The sequence below is a fragment of the Chelonoidis abingdonii genome, chromosome 1 (assembly GCF_003597395.2).
Source record: "Chelonoidis abingdonii isolate Lonesome George chromosome 1, CheloAbing_2.0, whole genome shotgun sequence".
Taxonomy (NCBI): Eukaryota; Metazoa; Chordata; order Testudines; family Testudinidae; genus Chelonoidis; species Chelonoidis abingdonii.
The window spans coordinates 293,672,738-293,695,789 of NC_133769.1; the positions used below are offsets into that span (position 1 = coordinate 293,672,738).

Below are 23,052 nucleotides of genomic sequence, written 5' to 3' on the forward strand. Positions count from 1 at the left end.
GACAGAACGCTGTCGACTAAATTCACTGTTGGCATAAAAGGGCAGAACTCCTTTGACTTCAGTTGCATCTATTTATGTCAGCAGTGACTTTTGTCCAGTGTGTGTCAATGTTAACAGTGGATTAACTAAATTGCACTGTAATTTTAAATAAAATTACTGTATCCTTTACCTTCTGGTAAATTACATGCAACATCCACATGAAACTAGATCATACAGGTGCTAAACCAGCTTAACATGTCAGTCTATGAAAATTGCATCCTAAATCCTTCTTTTTAAAGTGATACTAAGTTTAGCTTATAGTAAGAGGTTTAACATTCTGTATACTGTAACTATTCTCATTATTTGCAGTTCATTCTAAATGTTTTGCCCTTTTAAGCATTCTGAAAACTCAATCCTGTTTTGAATATTCAGTGCACAACATTTATGTTAACACATACAAAATGTTTGAATGGCTAGTTCACTTTTCTTCAGAAAATGAAACTAAGTTGGTAATGTTTTGAGAGGTATTTAAATAAATTTAATTGAAAATGTGCCATATTATCAAATGCACGTCTGAATTTTCAGAGGATTCCTAGAAAACTTTTGTAATAAACCTAAAAAGCTGATTTGCATATTTACAAAATCGTTGTCATAGCAAACATGCAACATACTGAACAAACTCTTTGTTCTATGGCTGTTTATGAATTTTTCTATATATTTTATCTGCACAGAAAGACAACATTTTAAAAAAAATCACACAAGTACTAAATATGTCCAGTAAAAACCTGACAGACTACAATTCATGGCTTGTCCTCTGTGTTCACTCGTCTATGCCCTCCCATTAATTCATTTACTAAACATTGCCACAATAATGACAGTGCTTTGGTCAAAACACCGTAAGAAAATAATCTATAATGATGCAACGTGTTGAAACATAATACTTGAGATGAAACCTGCTGACTAAAGCCATATACATGATCAGAGCAAACAAAATAAATGACTGAACACTCAGGTACTGTGGTACAGTGTCTTCCCTGTTTCCTCATAATTATACAAAATATACATTTCCAGTTTCTTTGGAGACTTTTTGGATAGTCAATAGTCAAAAATTAAAACTAAATTCTAACCACACGCTGAGAATCACTTGGAAATTGCATAGATACAGACAGCCTCCACGTCGAACCCAGCGTTTAGTTCTGATGTCTCTTCATGTGCAGAGCCAGGTGGTCAGAGCGAGAGAAGCTACGATTGCACACAGCACACTGGAAAGGTTTGGCCCCTGTGTGCTTCCTGTAATGGCGTGTTAACTCATCTGAACGAGCAAATCTCCAGTCACAGCCATCCCAAGTGCATTTGTATGGCTTCTCCCCTGAAACATTTGGAACACACAGAAACAGATGGTTAGCTGTGACTCCACAGAAGAAGAACAATTAACAAGAACTCATACTAAATGCCAATAGTTTGCACTTTACAGGTGGGGGGGAGAGAAAGAGAAGAGTGCTCATGGTTCCTGATGATTCACAGATATATTTAATACTCACAAGTTAATCTTTTGCTACAAGTTCACAGAATTTTGTTCTTGAAATTTGTGGTAAACAGACACCACTGCAGAGACATGTAAACATAAGCTAATTATACCCCTATTACAAAAAGTAAAAATATACACCTAGAAATAATTACATGGAACTGAAAAATACACACACCTCCTCACAATGAGATGTAGTAGAGAGCATCATACTACAATCTGCTCCATCTTAATATACAAATTATTTTTTTTAAAAAAAGTGACAAGAGTCATACATTAAAGAAATATTTCTAAGATCTAGTTTAAATGTGGAGAAAGGTTACTATAAGATTTATAATACAGAGTTTTAAGAGCTTCTGATGTGGAAGTAAAACTAGAATTTCTTTATGCAGTATGTAACAAATACAACTGGGATAATACTTTCTAAAACAAAAAAAATAAAAAAAGGTCAACTAATAACTGCAATAAAATCTTGTGGCCTTCTGGCTTAGGACAGCTGTATATAGAGAAAAACCATCTAAAAGACTCAGGCCCAAGTTTGCAAAATTGGATGTCTAGAATTAGGTGCTTACATGGCCAGATTTTTCAGAGGTGCCAAGCCCCTGCTGTTCCTATTAACTTACATGGATGTGGAGAGTGCACAGCACCTCTGAAAAAAAATCTGACCACATTTATAGAGGCGCCTAATATAGATTGAAGTGCCCAGCTTTAGACAGCCAGATTTGAACATGTTGGCCAAACTATCTCAGGTATTTGCATTAATCCATTTCAGAACTGAAAATGGAACATTTTAAGCACACCTATAATTTGTAGTTATGTTTGTTGAAATACGGAGAGCTAGGATTGCCTATTTATAGGATCACTGCTAGAGTGATATACACTGAACTACTCTACATTCATTTCAAAGTGTCTTTAGATCAGGGCTCTCGAATTCTAATTTTTAAAAAAGTGTTACAAGTAACCAACGTTAACAGAGAGAGAAGGTGGAATTTATTAAAGCACTCAGCTTTGACTTAACTGTGCTGCCATTGAAGTGAATGGTAAAACTTGCATTAACAAATGGGAACAGAGTTAGGTCCGTGCCAAGTGCTTTGGAAAATCCCATCCAGAGTATGTTGTGTATCACCTTCCTCCTAGTTTTCATCATATGGAGCTTTCGCCACTCCCATTCACATCCAATAACAATCCTCACAAACCAACTACAGCTACTTGGAAAGTATTTTAATGTAGGTTTAGCAGGTGGAAACGAGGAAGAAAGCCAGCACCACGTGACCAGACAGCTCGTTTTGCACCATCAACAGCCCAGAGAACACCGTGTGAGACCCGCCCCCCTATGTCAAAAGATTAAGAATTTAGCAAAAATTAAGGTTCTGTTGCTTGACAGCAGAAGGGCTAAGTCCCTTTTAAAACAATCAAAATTATAAAATCCATCCTCCTTGTAGAGTTTATGATGCCTTTTATGATCAACACTTAACCTACTGCAAAAGGAGAGACTACCCCCGCCCCCCAGCTTCATGAATGGGAAGTAACTCCACATTGGCAGCACATTCGCACTGAATGGAGTCTACATCAAAAAACCCAGCAACTTCTTAGTGCACAGGACAACCAAGATTTATTGCTAGACTATCATCCTTGAAGTGTATCATTCTTTAAGAGAAGCAACTTAGGGCCTGATCCACCTCCTAGGAACCTAATGAGATTCTTTCCATTGATGTCCATTCCATTCCAATGGAAGATGATTTAGGCTGCAACCAGTTATAGCTCAGTATTTGCTCTGCATGACTGTGACCAATGAACATGGTAAGGCATCATTTGTGATCGCACCTATGTCCCAGACAAGACATACTGTAGATGAAAACAAGGATGTTGTTTAAACCTGACAAGTGAAGCACTACCAGAAAAGCCAGTTGAGTTAATGTATTAGAATCCCAGAGGTATAATGGCAGAAGTCCGGTACAGGATCTCTTGCAGTAATCATCATTTCAATATCTAAACTGGATCTTCCTATAACTTGCTCCATGGTTGTTAATGCAGTCTTTAGAACATTACATTGCACATGACATGGACACAGAAGAAGAGGCCACTTGTAGGTGTGCTTTGTGGTAAAACAAAAACAATCATATCTCTTTTGTGGAACTCAACAGCAGATGTGCTTTCTTTAAGAACATTATAAAGTTTTTTGGGGTTCTGACTTCAAACACTTTTTAAACAGATGTTTTATTTTGCTTATGACTAATTTTTAAAAAACCAAATAGCGGCATAGATAATGTGGCTCTCTGGTAGATACAAGACTATATTAAAAGAACATGTGTATTAAAGACTGCCTTCTTGTATTCAGCACCTCAGTTGTTCCAACCTTGTCCCATAGATAGCAGCAGAGAGAGGAGGAAGGAGTGGGAGACACCTCATCAGGAAGGACCCATTATTTGAGGATTTTTTAGTTAGTTAGTTTTGTTTTTGGGGGTGGGGGAAGAGGGAAAGTTATACTAGCTGTAAGGGAGGCTGTGGATAGCTACATAGATTTTGGGGGAGTGGGGTGAAGGAGATGCAAAAATTTCTCCACAGTTCCTAAATTTGATGTTTATATTACAAGTCACTTCTGTTTTCAGTTCAGTTTTAAGAGCTATGTTGCTTGCCACTTGGTGGTAAAATAAGCTCAGAAGGACCCCACTAGTTGGAAGAGATTTAAGGGGTAGCTCTGGACCCTGCTAGCTGTTCTATGTACACAGAACAGCAGGCCAGAAAACAGAAGAGAAACTTTTGATTTGAAAAAAAAATTCCTGTTTCTTTTTCTTAATCAGATATGACCTTTTAGCCCTCTTTCCCCTCCCCTCCATCAATTTTCCCTCCACTGAAATGTCAACAATATTTTTCATCAAAATTTCAATGTCAATGAGCTCTAGTTCCCAGCAGGCAAAGTAGGCTTGGTTTTAAAAGTGGCCACGGTTTACAATGCTGCTGCTATTCCTGCGAGGTGGGGTGAAGTATCAGGAGTTTTATGAACGCCTGCACTCCAGCGCACCGAACACATCCGCAAAACCGCCTTGTGTAGGTAGTGTCTACTGTGTAGACCACCAACCCCAAATGTACTGCTGGTGGGATGAAATAGTAGTATGTAGACTTGTATGCTTAAATTACTGATATTCTGGACAGCAGTAACTTATGTGGCCTTGTTGGACATAAATTACGAAATATCGCTGTGAAATCCTGATTCTGCTGATGTCGATGTCACTGAGAGGTGTTTTTTTTTTTTGCCTTCAGCAGGTCTTGGATTTCACCTCAGATTTCCAGGGGAACATCAGCTGTTCCCACTGCCTACCCTGATAGCTCTCTAGGCTGCCATTGCCGTAACCTGCTATATTATGAAACTTCCCACAGTCTTGTGACATAAAGTGGCATAACCAGCAGCAATGTGCTGCTGCTGCTGCTCTGCCCCATGCTATGATAGCCCCGCCTTGGCTTCTCCAAACTTGAGCTGTGAAGAATTTCACTGAGAGTATGCATGGAGGGGATTGAGTAAGTAACCCACACACTTCCTGGCTGTGCTGTTGTGTCCCATCTAGTGGCACCGAGATCTCTTAGGCCACGTCTAGACTACGCGCCAGATCAGCGTGTTAAAATCGATTGCTCAGCGATCGAAATATTGCGTCTGGTCTGGATGCGATATCTCGATCCCAGAGCGTGCTTAGATCGATTCCGGAACTCCAGCTAGACGACCGGATTTCCGGATTCGACACAGCGAGCTGCGCGGATCGAGCCCGCGCGGTGAAAACGGGTGAGTAAATCGATTTTAGATATTCGATTTCAGCTACGCTATTCTCGTAGCTGAAATTGCTTATCTAAAATCGATTTAATCTCGTAGTGTAGACCTGGCCTTAGAGATAAAATGAGTCTTCCTTACAGCCTTACCTAATAAGCAGGGGGCTGTTAGCTCATGCAGTAAGCTCCCAAGGTCCCCAGTTTGATCCTGGCTGCCAATGACCAGGGTCTGTTGACATTTCATAAGCACCTCATGCAGTTTGTTTTCAGCACTACTACTTTTATGTACTAGAAATTAAAGCCATAACACTGCCCTTCACCCCTACTATGGCTAGCAGCGTGGGAACTGAGAACTAAAGAAAAAAAATATATGTTTTTAGCTCCAGTATAAAGGCCCAGCTTATTTTGGAGAAATCTAAGAGGTGAAATACTGAAAGAAAAAATAATAAATCTATGTTTGTGATCCTAGTTTCTGTTGGAAAGTTCTCGAAGGGAATCATTTTGAAATGTTTTTCTTTTGGGTGTGGGAGGGAGAGGCAAGTGAAGATAGAGATTAAAAACTTGTTTAAAAAGGAGAGCAAAAGAACAACTAACCTCAGTACTGTTTAATCTTTCCCAATCTGTACACGTTTGTGTCATATTTAGTGGGAAGCAGAATTTGATTTAAGTTTATGTGGCAAGGAAAAAAAGTTCAAGTTACTTTAAAAAAAAAAAAAAAAAAAGTGTGATTCTTGTTCTTTGCCATACTGACTTTAATGAGCAGAGGAATCTGTTAAAAAAAATTATAAAGCCAAGGAACATTGAATGCTTTATCCACGATTTTCATTAGCTACATAGTAACGTAAGGTTTGTTTACTTTAACAATTGTGTGAAATACAGTAGCTGTACAGTTTCAGAAATAGTTGGTTTCCTCTAGCAGTTTAGAACTTCTTGGTTTAACATCTTATAGAATGCCATTGGTCATCAAATACTAATGTACTATAGTTCAGTTACTGGAACATGATCACTGTATCAAACAAATATTTCCCTGTAAAAGCAAAAAAAAAAAAAAAAAAAAAAAAAAAAAAAAAAAAAGCTAACTCCTCCACTTCAGGGGAGCTTCCATGGGATTTGTTAAAATGTCAACACTGTTCAAGTAAAACACCATGGAGGAAGCTGGTACCGAGTTCTAGCCAAATAGCACACTCCAGGCCTTTCTTCCAAAGCCAGAAATATTATACACAGCTCTTTTGGGAAACAGAACTGCTTTCTGTTGAATTATATTTCAAGAGGATAGAGGTTTCATACATTTAATTGGATTTTTGCATCATCTCTTTCCAGTATCACTGTTTTTAAGTATTTTGTTAGGCTGTCACATCACAAAATGTATTAAGTTCCTCAGCCATTAATATGTATTCATTCTCAAGCACAAACAAACAAACATATTTGTATAGCATGTGAAACAACCTTGTACTTTAGTGCAAGTGTTTAAAAAACTTTGTTGAACACTAAACTAGTTTGGAATCTCTTTAGGAGAAAGCACTTCGCAAGTGATAAGGAAAATGTAACCTGAAAACGTTCTTGTAACTCACTTGTCTTTAAAAGCAAATATTAATGGTGTAAAGGTTAGAGAGTTGTCAAAAGGAGACTTTGATGTTCATAGGAGGCATGCTACTGAGTATGCAAGCCTTCTCTGTTACTTCACTAACACCCATTGCCCAAGTGGTTCCCAAACTTTGGCCAATAAAGTCCTTGCTGGTCACTGCAGAGAGCTGTTTGGTCACAGGGAGGTGGCCCTCCTTAATTTAAGATGCTAAATCACATTAAAATAAAATTAAAAAAATACACTGAATATTATCCTAATACTACTTCACCACATAAGCTACTGCTGTAGATGCCACCTGGATGTTATTCAGTGACCAGTGGGAGAGGAGAAGCCCTGCTCTATTAAAATCTTTCTCAGCAAAACACCATTTAAAAAGCCCCAAATAATTAATGAAATTCCCAGTGACAATACAAGAAAACAAGCTTCTGTTTAAAAAAATTAAAATTAGTGACTATTTAATCAATTAGTTTTCCTATAGCTGGGTTTATCTTTAAAAATAAAGCCAAGAGTTACAGGGCAAGTTTTTCACTTTGCTGCTTACAGTTAGGTAACTAAATTTATATTTTCCCAAGACACCGATCATTCAATAGCTGCTGTTCAGTGTCCACAGTTCATGTGGAAACTGAGTAGAGTTGGGTGGAAAATGGTTCTCGTCTCACACACATTTGAGAGTTAGAACATTTTCTTCCCCACTGTGAATTGGGATGAAAAGTCAAAATCATTCATAAACAGAAAAACTAATTCCCTTTTTCCGCCTGAAATCCCATTTCAAGTCAATTGAAACATTGTTTTGAAATTATCAAAACATCTCATTTCAAACTTTGAAAAGTTTAAAAAGGATTTTTTTTTTTAATCAAGTTAACTTAAGTTTCCAAACAAGTCATTTCAAACTGGAAAAGAAATTTTCCTATAGAAAATGTCAAAGAAAACATTTTGACAATTTCAATTCTTCTCCTCCCAGCCCCAACATTTTTTCAAGTTGGGAAATCTAACCAGATCCTGTTTTGCAAACAGTTTTGGTTTTAACAAATTAGATTTCTCAACAAAAAACCAATCAATCAAAAAAGTTCCCAACCAGTTTTAGTGGTGAATACCTTTGGGGAAGAAAATAAAATCCAAACACCACACAGGTTAATTTTGGGTAATCAAGTTTGAAAATGTTGGCTGTAGCCTACAAGTGTACATGAAGTAAGACTATGCGGGGGAGGAGGCTCTGAAATGTTATCCCACTGTCCTGTGTTTTGTTGCATGCAGAGCACACAATGATGTGGTATAAGTGACTTACCACCACATGTTTGGAACAACCACATTATGAGTGAATTATACTGGTCAAAGGATTGTCCATTATTTATATCTGACAATTCCCAAAAAGTGCGGTATGTCCTCTCATCTGTACTGTGAGGCACCTGAGGTGAAATCTTGACCCCATTAAAGACTCCCAGTGACTTCAAAAGGAGGCCAGGACTTCATCCTGGGTCCTGCTCCAAGCTAGTTTCAGACAAGACAGAATGGTGGGGGAGGGGACAATGGATAAACAATATAGTAAGTATGTTCAAGGAAAAACAGCAGTAAAACAATAAAGTTACCTAGTTACTCATTAATTAAGAGGAACTAGATTGTGTGTGTTTTAGAACTTTTCTAGGATACTAGTTTTCATATCTTTCCACCTCTAGAGCCAGTTTGCTTTAGTTACCAGATATGTTGAGGCCTGTAACTTGACAGAAAGGTTAGAACTAATCTTTTTCAAGTTTACCTGAAATAGCTTTTCTGTATAATATGGTGTCATGATTTTAAGCCTATGCCCCCTTCCTCTCTGACTGGACTAGAAGTAGTTGCTGGTGTATGTGTGTATCCCAGCTCACCTATGGAATATAGCACAAGTTTCCAGCCTTGACAATTTACCAGATACAGAACATATACACACGCCCTTTTAAGTTTCCTTTTAATGTGCAGTATAACACTACTTGAAAAAGGCGTTAATCATAAAGTATTGTATCAGATAAATACAATATTTTAGAGCCATATGACAGGAAGCATTAGTCTCACTGATGGGAGAGGGAGATCCAATTACTGGTTAATTAACCAATATTTTGAGCTCCTTCTACCACAAATGTGTAGAGACAAGAAAACATTAGTATTAGGTAACTGAAGGTGGATATGCATGTCAAAAGTTAATCACCAAATCCTAGTTTTCATTCTTTTTGTGACTACAGACATGGAGAAGACATTATCTCCTCATCAGCCAATAAACATTCAGCACTCTTATTTTGTTAAGTGTTGTCTCATGCAGCTCCAGGATTACTGAGGAATCTTGATGGCTTGTGAAGTTGTTTATTTTCTCTCTGGTATAACATTCTGTTATAGCAGAGGTGGTCTCTCCTCAAGAATATAGGCAAACAAAAGTCAGGGAATTCTAATTTTTGAAAAGTTGATTCATAATAAATCCATGCCATCTGCTATGTGTGTGTATTTACATGTCATATGGGAGAAGATGGCTGCCAGAACTGCTTTGGAGTTTTCATACCTACAGCTCTGGCACTTGTAGGGTAAGAGGTTCCCCTTAATGAAATGTAATAAAAGTTTATACTATAATCCTTAAGATCTCCACCAACTATATGTATATAAAAAAAAAAAATTACCAAAGCAGTAAGTTAAAGCCTTTAACTGAAGGCAAAGTACTGTATACTTGCCAAATGAAAAAGGTTTCAATATGTCCTTAATCAGAGTTGTTAGAGATCACTGAATATAAATAATGCAGTCTGACAGGACAGGAATGCTGCTACCAAGATACTCAGACTAAACTAGGACATTACTTAAATGTTTCTAATCTTTCACCAATGCGAGGTTCATGTCAGCTAGTAAACAACCAACAACATTCACCCCAGAATATATTCCATGGAACTAGAGGAGATTCAATTGTCCAAGTCAAGCTCAGACATTAAATTACAATATGGAATGTCTAATCAAATAGAAAGTTTTAATCACTGGTAATTGCTGTGAATCTTGGACTGTATTAGCATGTGTTGGTCAGTCTCAGAACGGAACTATATTTAAAGCCAGTCTCTTAGGTCATCAGTTGCCTTATCAGGAATCAAACATCCTGGAAAAGAAGTTTAATCCTCTCAGGGAGCAATTGACCAAAACAGTTTAAGCTTTCATGCTTAGAGAGACTTTTTAGGCTTTTAATCAAGAGAAATTGTTGGACTAAAAGAAATAATATGACTGCTCTTCACCTGACACTTCCTTGAATTAATTTTTATAAAATTGTGCCTGGACAGCGGGAGATTTATTACAGTTCTGGGTCAGTCATATCAGAGTCAGGCCTATGTTGGTAAGACTTTGCCTCAAAAAAAGCACAATGTTAAAACATATTTCACTAAAGCCATAACTGGAGATAAAGAACCAAATCAATTAACCTCCATGCCCTACAGTCATTCAATGAAAAGTCTGAAAAAACATGTTACTTTCCCCAAAACTCTGGTTTTCACAGGATGGTGATGCTTTTCCATTTCTCCCACAAGCAACTAATGGATTATGCAAAACTCATATAAAAGATACCAATTACTCTCCATTACTACCTAACTGCTCTTTTGAGCAAGTTATTTCTGCCTTAACATCTGCTGATCACTTTGACAGTATTTTAAATTTTGCTTTGCTTCACCTTTCATTATTCTAGTCTATTACTGACAACGTGCATACCAGGCTAGAGCTTGAAGCCCTCCTGCAGGCAAACCCCCTGCCCTGAGCCCCTGCCACACCCCAAGCCCCTGCCACACTCCTCCTGCACCCCAAGCCCTTGCCCTGATCCCCCTGCTGCATCCCAAGCCCCTGCCGTACCTGCAACTTGACCCTTCCCTGAGCCCCCTGCTGCACCCCGCACCACTCCTGCACCCCAACCCCCTTCCCTGAGTTGCCTGCACCACCCTGCACCTGAACCCCTGCCCTGAACCCCTGCCACACCTCAACCCACTGCCCTGAGCCCCCTGCCACACCCCTCATCCCTCCTGCTCCCCCTGGAGGCAGTGAGGAGGTGGAGTTGGGATGGGGATTTCAGAGAAAGGGTTGGAATGGGGGCAGGGAAGGGGCCAAGGGTGGTGGGGGGAAGTGTCAGTAATGCGGCCCTTGGGCCAATCTACTAGTCCTCATGTGGCCCTCGTGGTCATTTGAGTTTGGGACCCCTGGTTTACATAAAATCAATCTTAAAGCGTGATCTCCAACAGGTAAAAACAAAACAAAAAAATCTTTCCTTGTAAAGTATATGAATAAAAATGAAAAGAAAAAAAAACAAAAACAAAAACAACTTTTCATTGTCATTTCCAAGAGGCAGGCCCCAAAAGATCTCCATGATAAGAATTACCATATTTCACATATTAAGAAATTTTCTTTGAAAAAAATCAAAGTGCCGATAATTACAAGAGTCAAGCACATAAGGAGTATTAATGTCTGTGAGATTAGCCTCGCCTGCTTTGTGGCTCCAGTGCATCCAGGGTGCTACTTCCCAAAATGTTACAAACAAAATCAGCATACTGGCAGAACAGTATTGTGGGTTAAGGCACAAAAAAGATTTGGGTTCAATGAAACTCAGACTTCCTGTGTGACATTGGGCTTGTCACTCTCTTGTTCTGTGCCTCAATTTCCCATCTGTAATTGCACTTTCCTATCTCACAGTCCTCCAATATTCTCCATTGTCTTTGTTTCTAGGATCAAGCAGAGCAAGCTGAATGTCTATCACAGGGGTCAGCAACCTTTCAGAAGCCGTGTGCTGAGTCTTCATTTATTCACTTTAATTTAAGGTTTCGTGTGCCAGTAACACATTTTAATGTTTTTAGAAGGTCTCTCTCTGTCTATACACTATATAACTAAACTATTGTCATATGTAAAGTAAACAAGGTTTTCAAAACGCTTAAATTAAAATACTGATCTTACACCACCAGCCCACTCAGCTCGCTGTCGGTCTGGGGTTCCCATTCACCTGGCTGAGCAGGGCCTGCGGCCAGGACTCCAGCTGGCAAGGGGACAGCAGCCAGACCCCCAGACCAGCAGCGGGCTGAGCAGGGCCTGCGGCCAGGACTCCAGCTGGCAAGGGGACAGCAGCCAGACCCCCAGACCAGCAGCGGGCTGAGCAGGGCCTGCGGCCAGGACTCCAGCTGGCAAGGGGACAGCAGCCAGACCCCCAGACCAGCAGCAGGCTGAGCAGCTCAGCCTGCTGCTGGACTGGGGTTCTGTCCACTGGCTCCCGCCAGCCAGTGTCCTGGCTGCCACCCCTTCTTAGCCCGCTGCCAGTCTGGTGTCCCAGTCCTGCCCACATAGAGTGGGTACCTACCATCTCCCTGCTTTGAGCCCATTCTCTTCCTCTCTCTGCACTGAGCTGAGGGTGGGAGTGCACTGAGAACAAGGCTGGAGGTTGGGGTGCAGGGTCTGGCCAGGAGCTAGAATGAGGGAGGAAGGCTCAGGGTTGAGACAGGAGGTTTGGGTGTGGAGTGCTTACCTGGGCAGCTCCCATTTGATGTGAGGGGTCCAGGTGGGAATGTGGGGGGGATGAAGGGGGGGGCAGGAGCTTTCATTTGGTGCTCAGGGTGGGGCTGGGGGTGTGTGTGGGGTGCGACAGAAGAAGGTTGGGGGCATGTGAGGGGGTGCAGGAGTCAGGGCATGGAGTACAGGGGAGCTTGGTATGTGTGGGGGGTGCCAGAGTCAGGGCTCGGGTTCAGGGGGGGTGTAGGGGTCAGGGCAGAGGGGGAGTTCAGGAGTCAGGGGTTTGACAGCGGGCTGAGCAGTATGGGTGGGGGTGCCAGAGTCAGGGCTCGGGTTCAGGGGGGGTGTAGGGGTCAGGGCAGAGGGGGAGTTCAGGAGTCAGGGGTTTGACAGCGGGCTGAGCAGGGCCAGCAGCAACGTGCCATTAAAAAAACAAAAACAAAAACAAACAAACAAATGGCTGGCAGGCCGTCTTTGGCATGCGTGCCATAGGTTGCTGACCCCTGGCCTATTACAATGCTCAGTGTGTCTTGGAAGGTTGAACCTCATAAGCCTCTTCCCCTTGAGTGGGGAGAATGAAAGAAGAATTCCAACTACTACCCTGCTCCCTCTTACTAGCCTTCTCCGTGACAAAATCCTTGACCTGCCTACGCTGAAGTGGAGGAAAAACAAAACTGGCTCCTCTACTAGGAAGGCAGTAAAGCCACTGGCACTTGTGACCCTCCTGCCAGACCTCTTGCAACCCTTTTTGTGCATGTATCTGGGGAAAGGCGAGAGAGCTGGGCATGTTTTGCAGAGGGAGGGATACAGATAAGATACAAAAAGGATACTTGGGAAAGGAGGAAGAGAAAGAAATAGGAAAGGTGGGAGTGGAAGGAAGAGAATGTCAATCACTAGACAGTAAAGAAAGATTAAAATGATGAAAAAAACAGCAAAGGGAGAAAATGTAGTAAAGCAGGGAAAAAGCAAAGAGTAAAGGACAAAAGCAAGAGACTCAAAAGTAATATTTAAAATTAATATCAAAATATTAATGAGTGACTATGTGGCTCTCACATACACACACTTTTGACTAAAAGTACACCTCCACAAAAATCACACGATTTGATTCCCTCACAGTTAAACAGCACCATTTGTGTTTTTATAAACAGTACCAAGTCAAATACATACAGATGTGTATAGCTCTGGTCAGTAGGAGATATAGATTCCTATAGGCTGCTCAAAGCCTGTTGTCCACCACTGGTTCTGACTATGACTGACCATCATGTCAGTAGATCCAAAATTGGACTGTGAAGCCATATATTAAAAGCAAGTTTAACATCTTGAGGCATTGAATAAATTAACAGTTATCCTAAGCCTAAACATTCATTTGATGTAACTAGGCACGTTGAAGTATTTTGACTTGATCTCATTTAAGAAATGCTATTGCTCTTGAGGTATCTAGGCTTTCACTTCCCATCACCACATACAAGCTAGATCTATAGATAGTTTCTAACATTAACTGCAAAACTATTTCATCTCTCTATTAATGGCAAACCCACCATGTGATCAGAGAACATGCCTGTACAAAGACTGTGTACAGAAAACCAACATGCAGCTGAAAAAACATCCTCAGTGTGTGTACCCTGATGTGTACAAAACAATGATGGCATTTCCTCTAAACAGAAGAGAATACATCTCTGAAACATGTAGCTGCTCACAGAAATGAAGCACTGGAGTGTACAACTGTAGTGCACTGTTACAGGTGAGAACTCAGACTTCAGTGTTTAAAAAGACCTCAAGCATATCACTACGGAGGCGGGGGGGGGGAGGATAGTAGAGCTGTTAATGGGGGTGCTGTTGAAGTATGTTCAAGGAACATGAAATAAAGTTAATAGGGTGTATTAATAATGCACAATTATCTGCTTTTCTTTGACATTTGACAAGTTTTTCAAGTTGGGCATATACCTTAAGGCACTAGCATGAACAACTATAATTTTACTGTAGTGTAGCCTATAATAGATGTGTTTTAAAAAAACCACAACAGCAACACGCATTATATGCTGGTTGCACAATACAAGTTATGAAACTAAACTTGTCCTATGACTATTAGATCAAATTTTAGAAGAAAAATCCCTAACAAAAAGAGGTTGAAGAAACCCATCTATACTGAAAGATGCTCCTACATGTACACTAGCACATACTCATTTTAATCAGCTAAAGATGGAGAATCAAATGCTAATCCATGCTAGTAAAATAAAAGGACTACAGTGCATTAAGACATTACTTAAGAGAACTTGACACCTGATCCAAAATCGTTCAGAGAAGGATACAAAAATACATTCTGTACCTTTGTAACTTGGCAACAGCAGCTTGTTTGCCTGTGTTCAATTTTGAAGCTACCAGCTTAACACCAATTAGAATTCCCTCCATAAATTTTAAAACAACAACTGTAGAGAGACATACCTATTTCAGGAACTACAAACACAGTAACTTGATTTTGGAATAAAAATCTTTAGGTGAAAATTGTTTTTTGTTTTTTTTTTAAATGAAAACAGGTCCCTGTAACAACTCTATTAAAATTAAGGGAGCTTTACCTTTTTAAACCAGGGCAGGATCTGACTTATATTTTTACTCTTAAAAAAGGGTAAGAGGGGAAAACTTTCAACTCTCAGCCATTTCTTATGACCTCATTTAAATGTGACTTATGAACCTGCCAATTAGTTCATATTTGAATGAGGAAACAGACTATTGTTCACATTCCTTCTTTCAGAAATAAGATTTCCCTTAAGTTTGTTCTCAAAGAATGTCTATTAAACTCATTGAAAGCCATTCAGGAGGGAGAGACTCCTAAATAAATACTGTGAAAGGCTGAGATTTTCCAAAACAAAGGAAAAGCATAACGTCTGTTTTGACTTTTAATGGCAGACAAACTTTGCTCCCGGCACTTTTGATTTTAAAATGACAGATTGCTGAAGAGGGTGGAGGCTGTTTGGGAAGAGAGAGATTGCAGCCAATTTAAAAGGTATTGTCAAGAAACTAAGAATAAAGAGAAAACAACTTCAGTGGTCCATGATTACTAAAGAACGGGTTTAGCCAGATAAACAGGCCTGCTACACCCCTAAGGGATTTGAAAGAATATCACACAAAACTTTATTAAACTGGATTAGGTGAGACTCACCTATTAAATTTAAACTTTGAAGGTATTTTTAAGATTAAAAGAGAAACGTTTAATAGTGCTGCATAAATCCAATTGGTTTAAGGGGGCACACAAAGTAAGAGTGGAATTTATACAGACAAACTCAAACGCATAGCCAAATTTAGCCCAACGGGGCTGATACCTCCCTTTTGAAGTCAAAGAGAAAATTCTCATTGACTTCTGGGAGAATTGGGCACGTAGTATAGCTCCATGGAGTTCCCTGAGGTTACATCTACTTTTACCAAGGCAGAATTTAGCCCTTAATCTTTCAGTTCATTAATTTATACAGCACTGGGAATATTAAATGGTGTGCTTGTGTTCAGAAACCTTGCATACAAGGATGGTTTAATTTAAAAACCTTGGATTTTCAAATGGATATTGAGAAAGTGTCAGACTTATTCATACTCTACAATAAAAGGTAGGTAACAGGAAATGGACTAATGTTTGTATTTTAACTCTTTGGACAATTTATCCCTTCATTCCCCTCCCTAAAAGATGCTTTGTATTAAAGGCTTACTTAAATTCACTAGATTTTATCTGAAGCGGCATTCTTGTTTCTATGAATAGATCAGCTTCCCTGACCTTTGCACACTTAGCCACACTGCTGAGGTCAAACGTCTACAGGTAAAAAAAAAAAAAAAAGTAGAAAGCAACATTAACTTTTACTCATCCACAGCAACAGGTACTAGTGATCACAACTTTGGTAAATATTTCTCTGTATGTACAAGAATACGTTAATTTTAGAATTGCTTAATCAGTACTATTTGAAGATATGAAAATTACACATACTTCTGAAAATTGAGTGATTTTCATTTTTACATTTACTTGGTAAAATTACATTTTAAGTTCAGCTTTATTTTTTGGTCTGTTCCTACAGTCACTGTATAATGACAAGTTACACATTTTCAATCTAATGTTGGTTTAAATGTAATAGGGCAGTGGCACCCACTCTTTCCTTACTAAATAATCTGTAAAGTAAGATGAATGTTGCATTCTATTATATTAGTCAAGTTTACATCCTCATTAAAAAAAATTGAATTACCCTCTCATTAAGCTAGCTAGTAATGAGTGATTATATGTATCACAAAATGTTTGTAACAATATTCTTGTTTAGTCTATTGCTAGTGGAGAGCACTGACCTTTGCAAAATTGCTTTTCATTTTTACTGTGGCTGCAATACAGATAACTGCTTCATTTATGAAAACTGGATTTCCATAGTAACATTTAGCCTGGAGATATTCAGTTTCTTTACAGTCATCCAACAATCCACTCATAGTAACTGTTGAATACAAGATCTTTTTCCATAGAGAGGAAGTAAGTTTTGTTTTGACTTTTGCTTTTAAACTAAGATGAAACCATGTTATTCAAACAGTACAAGTTTAATGTTGACAGGTCTACTACAGTAAGCATTTTGCTTTAATTAGAACCATAAATTACTGATTTGAGGATCACATCCCCATGTATAAGTATTTCATATTCGAGTGCAGATCCTGCAACTAGATTTAAAGAGGACAGTGGCTTCTTAGCCTACGTTTCTTTGAAAGACACTGTAATTTTCATTTCAAAAGTTCAGCTAAACTGCAAAAACAATTTTGTATCCAAGTCCCCTGCACAAGAATTATCCTGAACTGCTAAAACAATTCTGTTGTGATGTCAGACACCTAATTTAAACAAAAACAAAAAATCCAAAAAACCCCACATATCTAAACTGAGCCATGCTCTGGATAGAATGGTTCCACTCTTTCCAGTATGTGTTTGTAACACCAATGCATGTTGAGTAGAGAAGAGAACCCTTAGTTCACACCAGAGTCAGTGGACCAAAATTTACTCTTCAGTTTATACCTGTGCAGGTCCATTAACTGAGACTGCATGCATGTAGCTTCAGACAGGGTTTGGTCTATGGCACGACTATATAGGTTTTGCACCTCAACGCTGTTTTTAATTTTCTTACCACTTCAGTAACTCTCTTCACCAAGAAATAAACACGAGATGGATTTGTATTTTTTAAAAAGAAAAGAAAGAGTATTTGGTTTTTAAAACATGGAAGTTTAATGCTGGAGAAAGAGCAAATGGAGAAGAATTGTGGAGCTATACTGAAATCCGAAGAGAAAAATCTTAAAAAAATAGTTCTGTCAGCACTAGTATTTGAAGCCAAAAGAAGTGAGAGTTTATTTAATTTAATAAACAGAAATCATCATATTTATTGTGCTTAATTCAAGACGTGGGGAAAAAACCCAACATCAAAATTTTTCCTTTAAAAAAAAAAGGAAAAAATTTTTTTAAAAAAGCATTTTAGAGAAAAATTGAGGCTTTCAAAGAGAATATTTTACTTGATTTCAATTCTTAAATATTTACTATAAGGAATTCAAAATAACTAAAACAAAATGTCTTAAAAATAAATGGGTAACTTCAACTTTTATTGACAAAGTTGGTTGATTTAACTGAACTATCTTGAACCTAGCCCATTCTGCAAAATCAAAGAAAGAAAAGATGACAAATCAAACATGTTTGCTTTTTTAAAAGCTTCATAACCAAGGAATAAACAACGAAAGTACATACCAGTATGAGTTCTCAGGTGAGCTTTTAAGTGGGAAGACTTTGTATAAACTTTTGTGCAGCCTACGGGGAAAAAAAAAAAAAAAAAAAAAAAAAAAAAAAAAAGAGAAAGCATATCAGCGGGGAGATTATAATGCTCTAGGTTTGCTTATAAAGTCACTCACATTATTCTGAAAATATTGAAAACCAAAAAACCTTACTACCTTGTGGCAGCACAATCATTCTGAAGTTTCACATGATTTACTACAGAAAGTTCTTATGAATGGGTTGCTTTACATAATCAAGAGAAAAGGCAACACTGAAGATCCTGGGACCCTTAATTACTTATGATGTTATACAAAAGAATAGCAGCTACAAGCTAAATACAACTGAGAGCTCACATCTAAACTACATCTGCTACATGAAGAAGCCACACCTGTTACTCAATGATATATGAATGTCACTGATGAACTTTATTTTTTAAATGTTCCTAAAGGACTCCGTCTGATCTTTCCAGGGTATTACTCAATATCTCTTATTTACCACAGTTCTACACTGATTTTTTTAAATTCAGCATTTGTTGTATTATAACATTTACTACATTCAAGATACTATATCCTGTATTATATTTGAGACAAAACTAGTTTCTATTTTATATTTGGGATCACATATTTCATTAATGAATGATTAACATTTGCTGCTAGATTAATCTTTTAGTCTAGCATACAAAATGGATGGACAATTATAGTTGACAACCGAGGAACAAGTTTACACACTGAATTTTCTGTTCATATCAAGATACCTACTGTAAGCTGGACAAAGGATATGGCCTTATGTCAATGGACTTCAATATGCCAATTTACACCTGTTGAGCATCTGGCCCATTGCACATTGAAGAAGTTTGCTAGAACAAAGCATGAGCCAGATACCAAAATTGTTCAACATTAGCCGTCCCAGCCTTCTTTTTTCCCCCAGAGCTACAAGTTTTGTGATGCAGGGATCCACATACATGTATTTAAAAACAGTAAGAACTGATGTTTTATCTTCCAGAAAAGTTAGCAACAATTATTTAAAAATTGTAAGAAAAGACTGCACAGAACAATAAGACTTTGGAGAAGAAGAATAGTTGATTTGGGTCTCACTGTAGCTGGACCACCAAAGACAGTCACTTCCACCCATATTGTTATCATCAGTGTGTGATTTTTTGCAAGATTAAAGAAAACATTTGGGTTATTTATTCTCCATTAGGACAGACTGCTTACCAGGATAATCACAGTAGTGGATACGTCTCTTCTCCAGATCTGGGTTACTCCTTCTATTGTATCTGACTGTCTGGATGTTCTGTGCATTTATTGACATGGCCACCGGTAAATTTGGATTCTGGACTGCCAGCTTGGAAGCTATAGTCGCAGCATAGGATGGAGGAGGAGTTAAATTTTGTAACATTTCTGCTTGTCTATCAGGACTTCCGGGCTCTGAACTTGGGGGTGAAGGAGGGAAGTAAGTGGCCTGTGGTTGAAGAAACTGATTTGGCATTGTGTATGTGCATTGGGGGATACCCTGGAATTGTTTCATTGTAGTCTGTGGAATAGCTGAGGAGAGAGTGTTAAGGCCTGCCATGGCTGATGACATGGAAACATTGTTAAGAGAGTCCATTACTGCTGCCTGAGCAGTAGAACTGGGCAAATCTAAATCCGGTGAACTCAAGAGCTGATATAACTGGCCCTGCTGTGGTGTGAGAGAAAGATGAATATCTGGAGTAGGAAGCTCCTGCTTGATGAAAATGTTGTTCACGTCGGGAGTTTGGTGAGAGCTGAAAATGCTGGTAAACTCTGGGAGAGCCTGAGTGGGGGTGGGGGCAGGGGCAGTAGTTTCACTCTGATGACTGAAGATGGTAACTGGTTCTGTCTTGATGTGGGTAACACATGGTCTCTGGGATTTGTATAGGCCAGTTCTCAGGTGAGTAATGTCAGGAAAGAAGACATTCATGTTGATACTATAAGGCAACCCTTCACTGTCAGTGAAGAACTGGTCTACAACTGAGGCACTGTCTCTTCTGTATTTTTTATGTTCAGGGATGACAGGAACTGGTGGAAGCTGAGGTGCCAGATATTTCTCCATTTCACATCTTGTCTAAACAAAAACAAAAACATAATCCACATGATTTGTTACCAAACCACAGAAGAGATGAGACATCAAGAACATACATAATCAACAACCACCACCACCACTCCCCTTATGAGTACTCTTTTACTAGAAGAGCTAAACAAATCCTGTCTCTTCCACAGGGGAAGTTTTAAATAGTCAGAATAATGAGACATAGTAAAACAACCCTGCCTTTTATAGTTGATATGCTAATCAACAACTCCAAGAACAAATTAGACTGAACAATGTTTATGCAGAACAAGAGTACAAATATTTTAAAGTGTATAATATTTGCAATAGGATAATGTAACAAAATAAAAGTCATCTAATTCGTTTCTACAATTCCTGTACTCTACTATTTCACCATTATTCTAATAAGCATATTGACATTCTTTTACAGGAAGTTCACACACTTCTCTTTGAATTGCTAACTGTAAAAACCATGCCCTCATCTGACTATTTGAAGGCTAACATTTCAAATAGATATTCATACTTCAGAGCAGATTTACAACATAAATGAGAGTTATCTACTGGAAATAAAACTCAAAACAGGTGTAAACTTACAAATATAGAACAACAAGGAGGCAGGACGTGACTTTAAGTTACTATATATTTGGTGTAAAGGGTCCTTTGGACTGGAGTAACAATGTTTTTAAATCTACAGAGAGAGAGTCTATAATTTGTTAAGAATGTGATAACCATGTTTCTACTCATGGTCACACTCTAAACTCTTTAATTCCTACAATGAAATCAGTCCCTTAGTGCAGTGGTAGTAAGGAATCCATGGGTGGTGAAAGCCTGATACATTACTGGTATAGTCATCAGTAAAACATTTATCATGTACTCTCCAATGGGCAAATGTTACATTCCCCCTTACCCTGTAAAAAGTCCAGTCATACCAAATCCCTTTAGCACCCCTAAAAACAGCAAGCAGCTGACAAACAAAAAGTCTACTTAAAAGTGTATTTCAAAAGCCTGTCTCAAAGAAAAAAAAAGAAAAAAAAAAAACAAAAAAAAACCAAAAAGCCACCACACACACACAAAATGCTTGTCTTTGATCTAGACCCGTCCTTAACGTGCCAGGCTCCTTTTTCCAGCTCTTGTTTACAAGCCAAGGCCAGCTTGCTTTGAAGGCAGAAACATGTATTCTTTGAAAAGATATCGCTGAGCCACAGAGACTGAAATATGTCCCACTAATATTCACTGCATTGCTTATCAATTCTCGGGAGGGGAGTTCCTCCTTAATCTTAGTTACATTGGAGATAGGGACTGAGTGACTCCGATTGAGATCCCAGGGCAGGGCCCCCCTTATAAATACGCTTTGGAAGGTGCCTCTGCAGAGGTTTGTCACACTGCTCAGGATCTCACAGGCTTGTCTACTCCGTTTATACAATGCCACTTGTGCCACACAAGGCTACTCACTATAATAAACCGCACACGAAACTATTCAATGAAAGAGTCAAGGCCTGGAAATAGCCTCAAACGAAGCCCGTTCTTGAGCTAAAATCAGGTTGCGGTTGGTGCTGGCTGATTTTAGCTCTTCCAGCTGTTTGCCTGTGGGTCTGTTGCCAAACAGTTTCTGGGACACGCAGAAAGTCCCGACAAGTCTTCCCCCCCCCCCCCCGCCCCAGACTAACATGACCCTGCGTGGGCGAGAGAGACAGGCGGCTGCGCTAATTCTGCTCCTGGGCAAGTGCAAAGGCAGCAGCTGTAGCCTTCAACACCCTCGCGGGGCGGCTCTGCCCCTGCCCCCTCGAATCCGCCTTGAGCGGTTTGGAAGTTCGAGTCCCCGGCGCCCCATTCCGGGCACCGCGCGATTTCTAGCAGCTCCCTGGCCGGAGGGCGGCAGCGCCCGGCTGGGTCCCAGCCCGCAGCACGGGGAGCAGAGCGGCTAGCTCCCTAGGAGGCGCAGCGGAGCCGGGGAGACGCGGACCAGGCGCATCCCCACGCAGGGCGGAGCGAGGGGGGCAAGCGGAGACTTCGGGACCCAGCCCCACTCCCCAGGTGGGGCTCCCCACTGCAGGGCGCCTCCCTGATTCCCCCGCCACTGCCCCACCCAGTGAGCGCTGCCCGTGCGGGCTGCGCCGGGCCCCGGCCCCAGCCCAGCGTCTAGGGGCACGGACAGGAGGGGGCCCGTCCAAGCGTCTTCTCCTGCCTTACCTGCACCATCTCCTCCGCCGGGATCCTGGTCCCACCGCCCGGCTGCTGCTTCAGATCCTCCCCCGTGAACATCGCCGCCTCCCGGGCGCCAAGCACGGGCTTGAGCTGAGCAAACACCGGCTCGTCGGGCTGCTGCATGGGACCCAGGCGGGCGCTCATGGGCAGCACCTGAGTGGCCATGACCGAATGGGATCCCTCCGGAGCGGGCCCGCACCCTCCCCCTGCTGCCGCTGCCTGGGGCTAGGGGATCGCTGCCCTGGCGCTCGCACCCAGCCCACACGCCCGGCGACAACTCCGCTGGCTTCGGCACAGCCTCCCGCCGCTCTACCTGGCCCGGGGTAGCTCTACTACTGCCACATGCCCGCCTCTATTTCAGCCGACCCCACCCTGGCCAGGCACAAGGGGGCTGGCCCTGCGGGGCCGGGCTGCCTATGGGAAGCGAGCTGCCCGCCCTCTTCCCGCCTCCCTGGGGCCGGGAGCTTGTCCCCCGCTCCTGACAGCCGGAGCCGGCCAGGGGGCGGGGGCCAGTGGAAACAAGGCGCCCTGCACGTTTTAGGTGTTGTGCCCAGGAGCCCGGGCTCAAAGCTGAGGTCACGGCCCCTTCCCTCCTCCCCCCCACCCTTTGGGGAGGCAGCTGGCGGGGAGCGGCTCCACTGCTGACAGAAGCCAGCCAGGTCATGTGGAATGACAGCCCCGCATTCCGAGCTAAGCACCTCA

The 23,052-nt window shown here is 40.7% G+C and overlaps 1 protein-coding gene across 1 annotated transcript; it reads right to left on the bottom strand.

Moving 5' to 3' along the window:
- Positions 1–346: 346 nt before the first annotated feature.
- KLF5 (KLF transcription factor 5) lies at positions 347–22,741 on the bottom strand. The gene is made up of 4 exons (XM_032790373.2): positions 22,336–22,741; positions 19,293–20,163; positions 18,055–18,114; positions 347–1,348 (listed from the first exon to the last, which is right to left on the bottom strand). The coding sequence occupies exons 1-4, from the start codon at positions 22,513–22,515 to the stop codon at positions 1,170–1,172; spliced, it is 1,290 nt and encodes a 429-aa protein (XP_032646264.1). The 5' UTR covers positions 22,516–22,741; the 3' UTR covers positions 347–1,169.
- Positions 22,742–23,052: the final 311 nt, after the last annotated feature.

What these genes read in the sequence shown, in the direction of transcription:
- KLF5 (XM_032790373.2), bottom strand. Translation starts at nt 22,515, where the DNA reads ATGGCCACTCAGGTGCTGCCCATGAGCGCCCGCCTGGGTCCCATGCAG. An exon ending in CCACTACTGTGATTATCCTG is followed by an intron (nt 18,115 to 19,292) that starts GTAAGCAGTCTG and finishes TTTTCCCCGTAG; the next exon opens with GCTGCACAAAAGTTTATACA. An exon ending in TCACCTGAGAACTCATACTG is followed by an intron (nt 1,349 to 18,054) that starts GTATGTACTTTC and finishes CAAATGTTTCAG; the next exon opens with GGGAGAAGCCATACAAATGC.